The sequence below is a fragment of the Heloderma suspectum genome, chromosome Z (genome assembly GCF_057233095.1).
Source record: "Heloderma suspectum isolate Gila_16-S chromosome Z, 16-S_ref, whole genome shotgun sequence".
Taxonomy (NCBI): Eukaryota; Metazoa; Chordata; class Lepidosauria; order Squamata; family Helodermatidae; genus Heloderma; species Heloderma suspectum.
The window spans coordinates 6,893,555-6,909,352 of NC_139476.1; the positions used below are offsets into that span (position 1 = coordinate 6,893,555).

At 46.9% G+C, this 15,798-nt stretch overlaps 1 protein-coding gene across 2 annotated transcripts in view; it reads left to right on the top strand.

Annotated features, from left to right (window-relative positions):
• The window catches only part of JSRP1 (junctional sarcoplasmic reticulum protein 1), a 28,123-nt gene that overhangs the window by 9,079 nt on the left and 3,246 nt on the right, over nt 1–15,798 (top strand). For both annotated transcript variants that reach the window (XM_084826211.1, XM_084826210.1), the window contains exons 2-6: nt 1,439–1,577; nt 3,577–3,623; nt 10,206–10,560; nt 12,772–12,924; nt 14,375–14,454. In XM_084826211.1, the coding sequence (XP_084682337.1) occupies nt 1,460–1,577; nt 3,577–3,623; nt 10,206–10,560; nt 12,772–12,924; nt 14,375–14,454 (753 nt within the window). In that variant the 5' untranslated portion in view covers nt 1,439–1,459. The remainder of the gene's footprint in view (nt 1–1,438; nt 1,578–3,576; nt 3,624–10,205; nt 10,561–12,771; nt 12,925–14,374; nt 14,455–15,798) is intronic.

Consider the following 15,798-nt stretch of genomic DNA (forward strand, 5'->3'; position numbering starts at 1 on the left):
TTGAGTCAGGAGTTATATCTTCTGAAAGACATACTTCGGAATTAATTTTATCTAGCTTGGAAGATTTATGTTTACACTTTTTTACATGTCTCCATTTCATAGGAAGGTTTTAGAAGTCAAGACTGTGAGTCCAAATTTATTGGATAGTAGATTCTATTCTATACTAGGGACGCGGTGGCTTAGTGGTTAAGATGCTGAACTGCAGACTGGAAGGTTGGCAGGTCAGCAGTTCGAGACCCGAGTGCTGCGTGACAGAGTGAGCTCCCGTCTTCAGCTTCTGCCAACCTAGCAGTTCGAAAGCAAGAAATTGCAAGTAGATAAATAGGTACCGTCTTGGCGGGAAAGGTAACAGCGTTCCGTGCACCTCGGTGTTCAGTCATGCCGGCCACATGGCCACGGAAGCGTCTTCGGACAGCGCTGGCTCTTCGGCTTAGAAACGGGGATGAGCACCGCACCCTAGAGTCGGACACGACTGGTTGGGGACACCTTTACCTTTTTTTAGATTCTATTGGCTATGGTAATTTTCTACACAAAAAAGGTATAAGGAGTCGCTGGTTTTGGAATGAGGTAGCTTCTTGTGATCTAGAAGCTCTCCAAACCTGTGTACCTGTCCGCTGAACAGTCTGTTCAGAGCTGAGTGGGAAACTTGGTTCTTAGATGAACTTCGATGAAAGCTATTAAAAGTATTTTAGTCTATTAAGACTTGAAGTTGTTGATGACTAGAAATGTTTAGGATATGCTATTTCCTGTTAAACTACGATATTACACTCTTTGGCAATGATCTTTATGATGATAAGATTTTTTAAAAAATCTAAGGCGGTATCTTGTATTTTGATGGTTTTGGTTTATTTTGTAATCAAAATGAAAACTGGATCCAATTTGTTCCCCTTGCTAATTCTTGTTAATACATAACCAGGACTGAACCCTACCTAAAAATAGTGTTTGGTGTATCCTTTCTTGGAAATATATAAGTCAGCTATATAAAGTTAACTGGTAGCTAGGCTTCTGAATTATAGAATCTGGAACTATAGACTGAAAATGCTTGGCAAATTCCAAAATGTATAAGACCCTGTTATGCGTGGTAGGCCCTTCTGATCCGCCCCCTGCACGCACACACACACACACGTGTGCACACACCAAACTAACTTTTCACTTTCCTCATAGAAACAGCAGTCTGTCAACATTCTGTTGCTGACATCTTCCGCCTGTACAGTTGAAATGTGTGTGAATGTTCCGTGACACTGCATTAACTCAACCTGTGGCTAGACAGAGACCGTTATTTTTAAACTTTTTACATATATTAAGATGAGGATTGGTTGTAGCACACTTGGGTTTATCACAATTCCGGAACTTTTAAATAATAATAAAATAACAACAACAACCAGGTCAAAATGCTGATTGATAGGAGATCTGCATCTTATTATTCTATTGTGTTTAGCAAGGATTCCAAAGACGTGATATGGCAACGGAACCCTGCGAGATATTGGAACATAATGAGGAATGTCCAGACCCTATAAAAGAGCTGCCAACCCAGTGGGAGGGCATTCAGAAACAATTGAAGGAGGACAGAAAAGAAGGTATTTTCATTCATTTAATTATTAATGTATTGAGAGCGGAGGACAGGAAAGCCTGGCGTGCTGTGGTCCATGGGGTCACGAAGAGTCAGACACGACTGAACGACTGAACAACAACAGTTGATGTCAGTTATTTTATTAATTGATTTCATAGATTTATATGCCGCTGTTCATATCCAAAAGTATTTCTAAGTTAGCCCGGGGGGCGGGGGCAGTCCAACTGGAGCAGCCCTAATTTGGAGTCTGATGGGGACGGTACAGGTGCCTTCTTCCCCCTCCTCTTCCCAGCCCCTTGTCCCCACCCTTCCCCCAGGGCTCCAGTGCCCTTTCCCCAACTGTGCTAGAGGGAAACGTTCAACAGGCAAAGCTTTTCCCACCCTTGCAAGGGAAAGTTTCACCCGCTGAATCCATGTATTTAGAAGATTTATTCTCTGCCTTTTGATGAAATGATTTTCAAGGCAGCTTGCAAGGTTCGAATGATATCAGAAAAAAAGCCAAAATTCATACATGCCCCCACACACACAAACACATGCACACACACGACAACCCGGTAGCCCTTCGCCCCTGAATGATGGCAACTGCCTTTTCCCCTTCTGCAAAAGGCAGTTGGGTGCCAAGCGTTGTTCCTGGCAGGAAGGGAGGAAGCAGACACCCTACAGTTGCTCCTTCTCTGACGGGTGGATGGGGCACCTTGGAAGCACCTTGCATAGCTCCCTGAGAGTTCTGACTGTTTCTGATTGAAACCCGGAGCAGATTTATTGCCCGACTGACATCAGTGCCACCAGCCTGCACTGAACGGCAGTTGGGGTAGGGAGAAAATGTCAGTTGAATGCTTCACAGCTGAAGTAAGACGTGTGGCTGTCTAAAGTGGGTCCCCATGAGATCATTCAGTCCAGGGCTAAAAGTACCTAGCTGCAATGCTGCCTCCAGGATACGATATTCAATCCCCTCTCCTACCCAAATTTCCACTGTTCTCCTCTCAAAAGTCAGTCACCATTCCACGGCTAATATACATGTTCAGTCCTCACTGGGCTGTTTTTGGGATCTTCCTGAGAGGTTTCCATTTTTTAAAAAATGTATTTCTGTAAACTTTGGGATACTGCTGATACTTCTCCTTTGTCCATGGGTGGAGCCATTTTGGCTACATAAGCAACGGCACTCACACCTGAACATCAGAAACAGAGGGGATGATACATCTTATAATTCTGGAGGGGATTACTATGTTTGTATACTTTATTGTAAGCCATTCTGAGGGTGTTTTGTTTTGTTTTTTGAAGGGTGGGATATAAATACTCTAACAGTGCAATCCTATGCATGTCTGTTCAGGAGTAAATCCAACTGAGTTCAGTGAGATTTACTCCCAGGTAAGTGGATATAAGATTGCAGCCTAAACAAATTAAGACTGCTCTCAGTACTAAAAATCTTGCCATTCAGGGCGGGGCGGGGGACACAGAAGCAGCAAAAGCAGCAGCAACAATACACCCATTTCATCCACCTTGATAACTGACTGAGCTTAGGGTTCTGGTATAACTTTTAGAGTTCCATAAATACCCAAAGTAATCCACATCTGTGCTCAAACAACAGGAAGGCCACTACAGGGTGGAGTGGAGGTGTTACCTTTTCCAGTGACTCCCTTCATTACTATTTTTGTGGTGAGGATGACATTTGGCTAAAATCAGGAGGCATCAGGGAGAGGGGTTCCTGGCTATCATTACAGACCCCACTGCCTTTTCTCCCACACGTTGAACCCTGGTCTACCTCTTGTTATAAACATATAAAGTGGACTTCCCTGCCCTCTCCTTTCCACGTCAAGAGAACTTGCTGAATGGGTTGAGCTTTGGTGGGGGGGGGATCCCCCCAAATTTGGGCGGGGGGATCCCTGCTCTTGCAAAGCCTGGATCCAGCCCATTGTATGCATATGATGGTAGACTAAATTACACAGGGAAGGTTTGTGTAAACAGATGTGTCTCGACTGATGTGTGTATGCATTTTGTTTTAACAGATGACAAGATACCTGCAAATAAAGAGGAAGTAAACAGCGCCCCAAACGTAAGTAGCCCTGAGTTTGGAAACATTTATTTGTTACATTTATATCCCGCTTTTCCTCCAAGGAGCCCCAAATGGCATACATAATGCTCCTCCTGTCCATTTAATCCTCACAGCAGCCCTGTGAGGTAGAGTAAGCTGAGATTCGGTGACTGTCCCAAAGTCACCCAAAGGGCTTCATAGCCCAGTGGGGACTTGAACCCAGGCCTTCTGGGTCCCAGTCCAGTACGCTAACCACTACACAACACAGTGCTCTGCCATCCCTGTAGTGTTGGGTGCTTTAAAACAGCTGGCGCACAAGACTTCTCTATATTGAGGATTTGAAGTCTCTCTCCTTCCCAGGGCTGCTGACCCTGAGTGTTGAGAGATAACCCAGAAAGGGAAAGGGTGACACTTAGACCTTGGAGAATGGCCCAGCTCTGTGGGAATGACAGATCTGGACAGATGAGGGGGTTTGTTGGCTCTATAAGGAACTTGGGAAGCTCAGCTGCTAATTTATACCAGGCCAGAAAATTTGTCCATCTGGTTCAGTGTTGTCTGTTATAGAGCTGGAAAAAGAGCAGAAAAGGGCAACTGAAATGATCCAGGGGCTGGAGCAACTTCCATATGAGGGAAGGTTACAACAGCTGGGATTGCTTAGCTTGGAGAAAAGGTGAATAAGGGGAGACATGAGAGATGAACAAAATTATCCATGGTGTGGAAAAAGTGGATAGGGGGACATTTGTCTCCCCGTCTCATAATAGTAGAACCCAGTGGGGTCATCCTATTAAGCTGATGGGTGGGAGATTCAGGACAGATAAAAGGGAAGTCCTTTACACAGCAGATAGTTAAACTACGGAATTTACTACCACAGGAAGTAGTGATGGACACCAATTTGGATGGCTTCAAAAGGGGGTTGGACAAATTCCTGGAGGAGAAGGCGATCAACGGCTACTAGTCTTGATGGTTAAATGCTATCTCCAGTACCAGAGGCAGTGTGCCTATGTACACCAGTTGCTGGGGAAGATGGGCGGGAGGGTGCTGTTGCACTCATGTTTTGCTTGTGGGTTCCCGGTCGACAGCTGCTTGGCCGCTGTGTGAGCAGAACGCTGGACTAGATGGACCCTGGTCTGATCCAGCAGGGCTCTTCTTGTGTTCTTATTTCGACTGGCTCTCCGCTCCCCAAGATCTCAGGCAGAAAGAGGGTGCTGTGCCTGGCGATTCTTCTCCTTTCCCCCCAGAGATCCTAAGAAGGAGGCTAGAAACATCACATCAAACTTTTGAGACTTGGCCGCCCCACAACCAGGGTGGTGCAGTGTAGTGGTCAGAGTGCGAGGCTGAGGCTGGGAAGGCCCAGTTTCAAATCTCCACTCAGGTTCACCAGGAGTCCTTGGCTCAGACTCTCTCTCAAATGAGCCTACCTCGCAAGGGTGGTTGTGATGATAAAAGTAGTGGGGAGTGATGGCCAAACTAAAATCACAGAGCTGGAGTGTGCATAGAGGCCATCTAATCCAACCCACTGCTTCAGAGATAGAGCAGCCCTGGCAGATGGCTGTTGAGCCTCTGCTCGTAGACCAAGAGAGCCCACCACCCCTCTAGGTAAATGGTTCATTGTCAGAACTGTTCTTACCGTCAAGAAGTCTCTCCTAATGTTCAACCGAAATCTACCCTCCTGTGATGTGAGCGCCTTAGATAAAATCCTGCTAGAGAACTACACATTAGCATTATTCACGTTTTGAAAAGATGCTTTCAAACGGGCCACTTTTATTCTGACGAAAAAGCAGCCGTGGGACACCGATCTGGATTCTTGCTCCTGATGCGGATCGGCCTCACTTTCCTCGGCGTCAGTTTCCTGCTGAAAAGCTGTTCTCATCAGCTTGGTGCTATTTGCCTCCCTATTTCTGCAGGCAGTACCTTCGGGGGCAAAGAGCAGAAAGGTGAGTGGGCATGACAGCAAGGAGCAACAGCATCAGGGCTAGTGGGGTGTCAAGGGGCCTTTGCGCCTTTGGTTTGCAGCACCTGTGTCTTGGTGTTCTGCTGCACTTGGTTCAGCACCTTCCCCCCTGTTCCTCTGGAGGAGAGAGGAACCTTGGCAGCCTGTCCAGACATCCTTGCTTGGTGAGCTCACACATCTCTACTGGAGGAAGGAACAGGACAACAAGTACTTCAGAGCTGAGCGCCACATGAAAACATATGCTGGCCCGCTGGCCAGCCGGGGGGCCGGGTCATGTTGAACGTCGTCCTTCTCCTCTTGCGGGTCATAGGAAACCTGGGAACTGTGTTTCTTAAAAGCTGTGTGTGCTTAAAAAGCACGCGCGCACACACACACACACACACACACACTCAAGCACATTTTCAAAGGCATATGCAAAGCAGCCAAAAATCCCATCCCACAAAAAGAAGCAACCCTGTCCCACAAAGTAGAGTAGTTTATCTGCAACACAAAAGCAGCCAAGGGCACACACGTCACACACACAAAAAAACTCCTGTTGCGTAGCCCGCGATATTCAAACGAAAACCTGCTCCTTGACTCCTTGAAATGCAAAGTGCTTGGACTTCTCTTCAAGTCCCTTGGGTGTAGATTGTGTTGTCTTTTAACAATGTTGGTAGAGCCCTTTACTATATACCCATTAAGGTAAATCAGTATTGTTATCCTACTGAGAGACAGAGTGGTGTGATGGTTGTGTATTAGGTTAGGAGTGGCTAGGAATCATAGAATCATAGAATAGTAGGGTTGGAAGGGGCCTACAAGGCCATCGAGTCCAACCCCCTGCTCAATGCAGGAATCCAAGTCAGAGCATCCCTGACAAATGGCTGTCCAGCCTCGTCTTGAAGGCCTCCAGTGTGGGAGAGCCCACCACCTCCCCAGGTAATTGGTTCCATTGCCGTATTGCTCTGACACTCAGGAAGTTTTTCCTGATGTTCAGTCGGAATCTGGCTTCCTGTAACTTGAGCCCATTATTCCGTGTCCTGCACTCTGGGATAATCAAGAAGAGATCCTGGCCTTCTTCTCTGTGACAACCTTTCAAGTACTTGAAGAGCGCTATCATATCTCCCCTCAGTCTTCTCTTCTCAAGGCTAAACATGCCCAGTTCTTTCAGTCTCTCTTCATAGGGCTTTGTTTCCAGTCCCCTGATCATCTTTGTTGCCCTCCTTTGAACCCTCTCCAGCTTGTCTGCATCCTTCTTAAAGTGTGGTGCCCAGAACTGGACACAGTACTCCAGATGAGGCCTAACCAGTGCTGAGTAGAGGGGAACTAGTACTTCCCGGGATTTGGAAGCGATGCTTCTATGAATGCAGCCCAAAATAGCATTTGCCTTTTTTGCAGCCACATCACATTGTTGGCTCATATTCAGCTTGTGATCGACGACAATTCCAAGATCCTTCCCGCTCGTAGTGTGGTTGAGCCACGTATCCCCCATCTTGTAACTGTGCATTTGGTTTCTTTTTCCTAGGTGCAGAACTTGGCATTTGTCCCTATTAAATGCCATTCTGTTGTTTTCTGCCCAGCACTCCAGTCTATCCAGATCACTTTGAATTTTGTTTCTGTCTTCCAAAGTATTAGCTATCCCTCCCAATTTTGTGTCATCTGCAAATTTGATCAGCATTCCCTGCACCTCCTCCTCCAAGTCATTAATAAAAATATTGAAGAGCACTGGGCCCAGGACTGAGCCCTGCGGTACCCCACTCGTTACCTCTCCCCAGCTTGTGAAGGTCCCATTGATAAGCACTCTTTGAGTCCGATTCTGTAGCCAACTGTGGATCCACATGATCGTTGTTTCATCTAGCCCACTTCGAGCTAGTTTGCTCATCAGGATATCATGGGGCACTTTGTCGAAAGCTTTGCTGAAGTCGAGGTATATGATGTCTACAGCATTCCCACGGTCTACAAGGGAGGTGACTTGATCAAAAAATGAGATCAGATTTGTCTGGCAGGACTTGTTTTTGACAAATCCATGTTGGCTTCGAGTAATCACTGCATTGTTGTCAAGGTGCTTCCAGATGGATTGCTTTATGATCTGCTCCAGAATTTTCCCAGGGATTGATGTCAGACTGACTGGTCTGTAGTTCCCAGGTTCCTCCTTTTTACCCTTTTTGAAGATAGGGACAACGTTAGCCCTCCTCCAGTCATCTGGCACTTCCCCGGTCCTCCATGATTTCTCAAAGAGAATAGACAGCGGTTCTGAGAGCTCTTCTGCCAGTTCCTTTATGACTCTAGGATGCAGTTCATCTGGCCCTGGAGATTTGAACTCATTCAAAGTAATGAGGTGTTCCTTGACCATATGCCTGTCGATCTCAAGCTGCAATCCTGCCCCTTCAGCCTGTACTTCGCCTTTGCCAGGGGGGTCATAGACCCTCTTTTGGGAGAAGACTGAGCCAAAGTAGGAATTGAGCACCGTGTTGGATTAGGATCAGGAGTGTTGGATTAGGATCAGGGAGAACAGGGTTCAAATCCCCACTCAGCCACGAAGCTTGCTTGGGTAACCTTAGACCAGTCACTCCATGTCTCTCAGCTTACCTTACCTCTCAGGGTAGTTGGGAGGATAAAATAGGTGAGGAGAACTATGTACACTCAGCTCTTCAAATAAAGGATGGGATTACAGCAACATTTTTTTTTAAATCTGCAACCTGGGGGAGGGGGGAATTATCATACATGCCCATCTTACAGGGTTGTTGTAAAGATCACTGAGAAGAACTTGACCTTCCCTGTTTATACTGCACCCAGCCCAATAATCAGCTTGAATGGAAATCCCCATCTATAGTAATGTTCAAATGTTTATACTGTTTTTAATGTTCTTGTTTTTTTATTGTTTTAAGGTTTATTGTTTTAAATTGGTGTACACCGCCTTGATGGTTTTTAGCAGAGAAGTGGTAAGGGCGTTGGACTGGGAGCCGGGAGATCCAGGTTCTAGTCCCCAATCGGCCACGGAAGCTCACTGGGTGACTTTGGGCCAGTCACACATTCTCAGCCCAACCTACCTCACAGGGTTGTTGTTGTGAGGATAAAATGGAGAGGAGGAGGAGGATAATGTAAGCCACGTTGGGTTCCTTGCAAGAGGAAAAAAGGCGGGATATAAATGCAATAATAATAATAAATAAATAAAGATTCTCAGAGTGAGCCAGAGGCTGGGTGGATGCTCTGGCTTTCCCACAGTGGTTGAGTGGGGCTGGCAGCGCCACCTAGCAATGCTACAGCAGGTGCTCCGGGAGGGCGGCTGCTCCAGAGAGCCTCATCAGCCCCTCTCTCATGATGCAGCAAATGACACAGTGAGAGAGTGGCTGGTGGGGCTCTGTGAAGCACTCCTGGCAGGTAGGGGGGAAGTGTGCAATTTGCTGCTCCCCGCATGCTGTTGCCTGAGGCGGGGAACTCAGACCACCTCATAAAAGGGTTGGCTCTGCATGGAGTATTCCTGTCCAGCGAACCAGCCAGCCCATTGCCCCGGGCCGAGCAAGTCGTGGTGTGCTCTGTGATACCAATTTAAAACAATAAGATCTTAAAATAATAAAAACAAGAACATTAAAACCAGTAAAAGCATTAGAATATTAATATAGATGGGGATTTCCATTCAAGCTGATTATTGGGCTGGGTGCAGTGTTAGAGACTAAGACTTGCAAAGAGGGAAGTTCAGGTTCTTAGTGAACTTTACAGCAACCCTGTAAGGTAGGCCTGTGTGATAATCCCCCCAGGTTGCAGATTTTTAAAAAATGTTCTGTGATCCCACCCTTCATCTGAAGAGTTTAGTGTACATTCCATTACTCCTCCCAGCTAGTTTTCCATTTTTCCCCAAACAGACCTTTGGCCTTCCGTGCCCTCTGAACATTCTCAGACTTGATTTGGGCTGATTTGGGGGTTGCCCTCCCTTTTTGTAAAGATGTTTCATCCTTCTGCAAACTTTTCTCCCACGTTTGCCCATCCCCCCCCCCCCCTTGTGTGTGTGGATGGTGCCTGTTTTGTCTAAATAAGCAACGGCACTCAAGCCTGAACACTAGAAATAGAGGGAATGATTTGATTGACTGATTGATTGACTGACTGATTACATTTATATCCCGCCTTTTCCCATCTTGCACAGAACTCAAGGCGGCTTACATGATCCTCCCCCTCTCCATTTTATCCTCATAACAACAACCTTGTGAGGTAGGCTGGGCTGAGAGTCTGCGACTGGCCCAAAGTCACCCAGTGAGCTTCCATGGCTGAGTGGGGACTAGAACCCAGATCTCCCAGCTCCCAGTCCAACACTCTCCCCACTGTACCACACTGGCTCTGCCACTCTTCATTTGCAACTCTCAAGGCAGTGAACAATAAAATAATAAATACAGCAAATGTCTAAACCACTAAACAGATACAATGAAAAAGCAACAATGAAAAAGCAAAGCCATACAATTCAGCAAAATGGATAAAAACTATAACCAGGGGGACTTATATCTCATGCTAAAATGCCTGGGCAAATAAAAAGGTCTCCATAAAGATGCTTTTATAATCAAATAAACATTCAGCTGGATTTACATTTGAACTACAGAAGCAGGATTGATTTATGTATTTATTTAAAAGCGCGTTGAGGTTCATGCGCAAACATGCCCTGAAACACGCGTACCACCCTTTTCCAGGGGATAGAGAAGGAAGAAAGAGACAAACTCCATGTCGTGGAGAAGGATCTGGATGAATTTGTGGACAGCATGACCGAAGCCCAGCCATCCCTGCTTCCTGAGAAATTACCAGAGATGGAAAAGGCCCCCGTGAAATTGCCCCGGGCTGAGCAAGTCGCGGAAAAGGTGCTGCGGGCAGAAAAGGTGGCCGAGAGGCCGCCACGAGCAGAGAAGTCACCAGGGGCAGAGAAAGCACCAGAGCCCAAAGTACCACGGGTAGAGAAACCGGCGCAGGCTGAAAAGCTGGCCGAGAAGGTAGAGAAACCGGCACAGGCTGAAAAGCCTGCCGAGAAGGCACGTCTGAAGACTGCAGCAGGTATGGACTTTTGTGGGCCAAATTGCATGTCATGTTGGAGATCCCCGTGGAGCTTCTTTTTTGTAAAAGCAGCCATGGGGGAGGGGGACTTGGATCAGGGCCGTGGCACAAGAGGAGGAGGAAGAGGGAGGTCTAACCCTTTCCCCTGCCACCAAGACGTGGCGCTGGCCATCAGCTGAGGTGGCTTTAAAAGTGGATTAGAGAAATTAATGGGAGAGAGGAAAGCTATGTCAGCCATGACGGCTAAATGAAACCATCTTCAGGGGCAGCCTACCCCGAATATCCACATCATGGGGACAAACCACAGCAGAAGGCTCCAGCCTTCACGCCCTGCCTGTGACCTTCCTGCAGGCTGGACATCTGGTTGGCCACTGTGAGAAACTGAATGCTGGACTGACCAGACCTTTTCTCTGACCCCACACAGCTTCTTATCCTGCTCTTACCCTAAAGCAGGGGTGTTGAACCTCAGCCTCAGGCCAAATCAAAGTCATCCAGGGTTCCTCAGACGGCCACATCACCAGGTGGTCCCCCCTTCACAGAAACCCCTGCCCCCGATCATTTGGTGGCCTCCTGCCTTTTGCACACACACACACACACACCTCTTCTAAAAGGTTGATATGCCTGGCAGGGAGAACTTTAGGGTGCAATTTAATGCATGTTTAGACAGAAAAAAGCCCTACAACTCCCAGCATGCCCCAGCCAGGGGGATGCTGGGAGTTGTAGGGCTTTTTTCCGCCTAAACATGCATAGAATTGCACCTTTAAGCCAAAATGTGCTGGTAGGTTTGGTATTTCAGCCTAGACTGCTTTGCCTTTGGCTCTGGCCTGCTTTGCCTTCAGCCCACCCACCACTGGAATGTGGCCCCTGAGAGTTTCTCAGAAATGGAATTCAGCCCCTGAGGAGAAAGAGGTTCAAGACCCCTGTCTTAAAGTAACATCAGCGGAGACTTCAAGAGCCATCAGGAACAGGCCTTGAGTCATGACAGCTGGTCTGGTGTGTTAATTGTGAGACTTGAATTTTAATTTATACCCAGGGCCCCTCAGTTGATCAGGCTGAGGAGTTTGGGATCTTTTGAGATGGGGATAGAACACACACAACCAATGCAGGTGAAATAAAAAGGAAATTTATTGACAATAAAGAAACAAACAACAGCTGAGCCTCTCCGAGAGTTGCAAACTATCTGAGACTTAAGAGGCAGTGCACCTTGTAGTTACAACCTTAGTTACAAGTACCTCAAAGAACTGTACGCCCCTTGGTCACAACTTAGTTACCCAAACATGGTGCATTAAATTACTAAATACACAGTTAGTCCCTGTTTGTAACACAACCTCCCTGCAGCCAGGCTCAAGCCAAAACCTGCTGTCTGTATGAAAACCACCAAAACAGCGGGTATGACAGTGCAAAGATAAATGCACCTTATCTATGCCCTGGATGGTAGAATCCTATTCCATGAATTCTACCCAACACATACTCTCCATACACTACCAAGCACTTGGCCAGAGCACTTGACATGTGTCCCGTGGATCAACTGTTGTATGTGCACAGACAATGATCCAGATGCAACCACGCCCCTCTGGAACACTGGCAGGGTTTTTATCCTCTTTTTTCTTTGTTGGGGCCTAAGGCATCAAAGAGGGGTTTGATGTGTTCTTTGCTGGTCCCATTCCAAGACTGATAGTTGTTACTGACAGACTGACACATCATTCTGATTCCCCAACACCTCTCAAGGTTGTAAAGTACTGTTCGTTGTTATTAAAACATCTGCTGATTTTATTATCAGCCCATCTCCATCTTTTGTAACAGATACTTTGGCAATCTTCAGCACATACCAAGGCACCCCCATTAGGCCTTCCTGCAATGAAACCATCCACTCTCCATTCACACACACACACTTTTCTGAGCTGGGCTAGAATGTTTCATGGCACAGAATTGTTGTCACATGAACCTTTTCACATTTCGCTACGTTCTCCATTGACGCTCAAACGTTTTGGGTAAAGAGGGTACATTCAGGATATTTACAATCCAAGTTTCATTCAGGGTCAAGCTTTGCATACATCCTTTTAGTTTGTCACTGCACTGGTTACGTTAAGATATAAACGTAACTATTTAAGGGAAATATATGTAGATATAAAGAAATATAGGGAAGGCAATGTGAAAAATAGGAAAAATAAAATCACACTGTGTCATAATCCCCCCTTTCTCTCCTGGAAGCCCCAAAGACCATCCCAGTTAAAAGAAAAATGGAAGCCCGTGCTGCCACCCCTGGAAAGGACACGCTCCCCTGGGAAGGACTGACCTTGAATAAATGCATCCTCGTTGCCTCCTTTGTTGCTCTACTCAGCGTGGGCTGCCAGGTGGTTCAAGGTAAGAGGGGAGAGTCATTTCACATCATGACCGAGCTCCTGGGGACCCCCCCCACACCTGCTGAGCCTCCTTTACAGGTAGAAAAAACCAAATTTGGTGAGTAGAACGTAGAGATGGTGCAAATGGGACTTTGTCTCCTGATCTTCTCCCATATCTTCCTGCCCGACTGCTACAGATGCTCTTTGGAGGCACCCACAATGGTGCAACGGAGGCTACCAGGGAAAGAGCCTTCTCTGTAGTGGCCCCCTGTCTGTGGAACACCATTCCCAGGAAGATCCGCTTGGTGTCTTCACTGTATACATTTAGATGCCAAGTTAAGACCCTCCTTTTTAAGCATTTATCCTTTAATCGGTTGCTTTATTAATTTTACTGCTGTCTCCTCAATGTTTTAATTCTTTTATGTTTTTGATATTTAATATTTTGATACTTGTAGTGTTGTATTAGTATTTTTTATTTGCGGTGGGGGGTTGTTGTTGTTGTTTGGTTTTATGGTTGTAAACCACCCTGAGGGCATTTGCCAGTTGGGTGATTACACCACCACCATCATCTGGGATGGAGCAAGCATTGTGGGGTCTGTGTTCTTGACAAGAACAAAAGAGCTGTGTTCCTAGTACTCATTCCTGACCTGGCCAGTCTAAAGGCCTCAGTGCTGCCTGCCAATCACAACGTCTGATGTATAGGGATGTCAGAGAATTCCAGTGGTGCGGGGACCTCAGCAGCTTTTCGCTGGCTCAGCCCCCAGGACTCCAGCTCGCTCCGGCATACGCCAAGTTGAGCCAGCTTGTGGATTTTTGCCCGTGAGCACATTGTAATTTGAGCAAAATCACAGCCGTCAATAACACAATTTGTGCAAAATTGCAGGCCTAACTGGACCAATTTGCATGAATTAGACCATTCACGCCTGTGGTTTTGCACAAATTGCGCTACTGACTGCTGTGATTGTTTGCAACTTACAACTTGTGCAAATTAAAAAATGCCCGATAAAGTTCCCAGGTTTCGGGAACTGCCTTGCAGCTCAGCTCACAAAAGTGAGCCGGGTTGGCGACGTCACAGGGGTCTGTTAGGCCCAAAAACAGCCGGCTATCCCCACGACGGACATCCCTACCTTTGTGTCACATCTGTGCCTGAGGCAGTGGTGCCGAAGTCCAGGCCCACTTTCACCTGAGTGAAAGAGCTTGTGGGGTGTGGGGAGGAATTAGGGGTTTTTAAAAAATGGGGCAAGTGGCCCAACAATATTCTATTGCCCAAAGCCTACCAAAACACTGCTGTAAGTGTGCGTGTGTGTTCTGCCACCCCGGCCTACAGTGCAGTGGTCTCCTTTGGCAGAGTCCTGTGATCAAGTCACAGGTCCCCCCTCCTCTGTTTGTTTAGTCTCAGGGTATCTGGTTCGAGGCACATAAAAACCTGCCTTCGATATAAGAGCTCATCTAACATCCCATCATTTTCACAGACATAATAGACTTCGGTGAGGAGTTTTACAAGACTGAGCTTGCCGCGTGGACTCCTCAAGAAGGCAGCATTGGAGAGCTGGTGAGTCAAGTAGACGGAGTGGGAATGAGGGAGAGATGGACAGGGAGCTAATTTCAGCAAAAGGGCTTATTCCATGCCCATGAGGGAGTCCAAGAGACTGGTATTACATCAGAAGAATGCACATTTTTAAAGAAGTAACTGCAGATTTAAAAAATTAAACTGAATTATAGGTGCATCTTTCCAAGAAAGAGTCATGAATTGAAGTCGGCAGGAGTTAACACTCTCCTCTTCACAAATATTTGACAAAAATCAATATGGGTTTTCCCTTCTGAAACTACACTTTCAGATGGAGTCCCGCAAGGGCATCTCTCCGTGGCCGGGAAGGGAGCAAGTTAACATTAGAGTCGGAAAATAAACGTTCCTGCATAACATGTAGCCCTTAATAGATAATGCCATTCTGACTATTTTGAATACAGGTAATAAAAGAAAGTTAGGGCCATGGTGGCTTAGTGGTTAAGACGCTGAACTGCAGACTGGAAGGTCGGCAGGTGAGCAGTTCGAGACCCGAGTGCTGCGTGACGGAGTGAGCTCCCGTCTTCAGTCCCAGCTCCTGCCAACCTAGCAGTTCGAAAGCAAGAAATTGCAAGTAGATAAATAGGTACCGCTTCGGCGGGAAAGGTAACAGCGTTCTGTGTACCTCGGTGTTCAGTCATGCCGGCCACATGACCACGGAAGCGTCTTCGGACAGCGCTGGCTCTTCAGCTTAGAAATGGAGATGAGCACCACACCCTAGAGTCGGACACGACTGGTTGGGGAGACCTTTACCTTTTTTAATAAAAGAAAGTCTATAATGGCTTCGTGGCAGAGCACTTGCTTTGTATGCAGAAGGTCCCAGGTTCAAATTCTGACATCTCCAGTTTTAGAAAAGGAGCAGGTAGTAGGTATCAAGAAAGAATGTTCTCTGTTTGAAACGCTGGGGAGCCATTGCCCGTAAAAGCAAACCATTCTGGGAGAGATGGGCCAATTCGAACTTATTGTAAAAGGTTAAGATGTGGGTCACCCAATATAAGTTTGGAGTAAAGGTGGGTCTGAAAAGGTTCCAAGTTCCGTCACTGAGAGAAGGGCATTACGCATTTTCAAAAGAGAGGGCGCACTGGTGCAGTGGAGCCGGGGTTCGCAGGGATGCGGCCCTGGCACTTTTTCCCAGCAGGGACGCTGATATCATTTGCCACCCCCCCCCCCCCCCCGCAGACATCCCTGTTCCCACTGTGCTTAGCTGCAGTGCTCAAAATTGCTGGGGGCTGGAATGAGTTTTCCCACCAACAATACATTTTTCCCTGTTGAAATGCAAAGTCTTTTGGGACGGCTTGGGCTTGAATGGGCAGTGAAGACCCATTTGCTTTC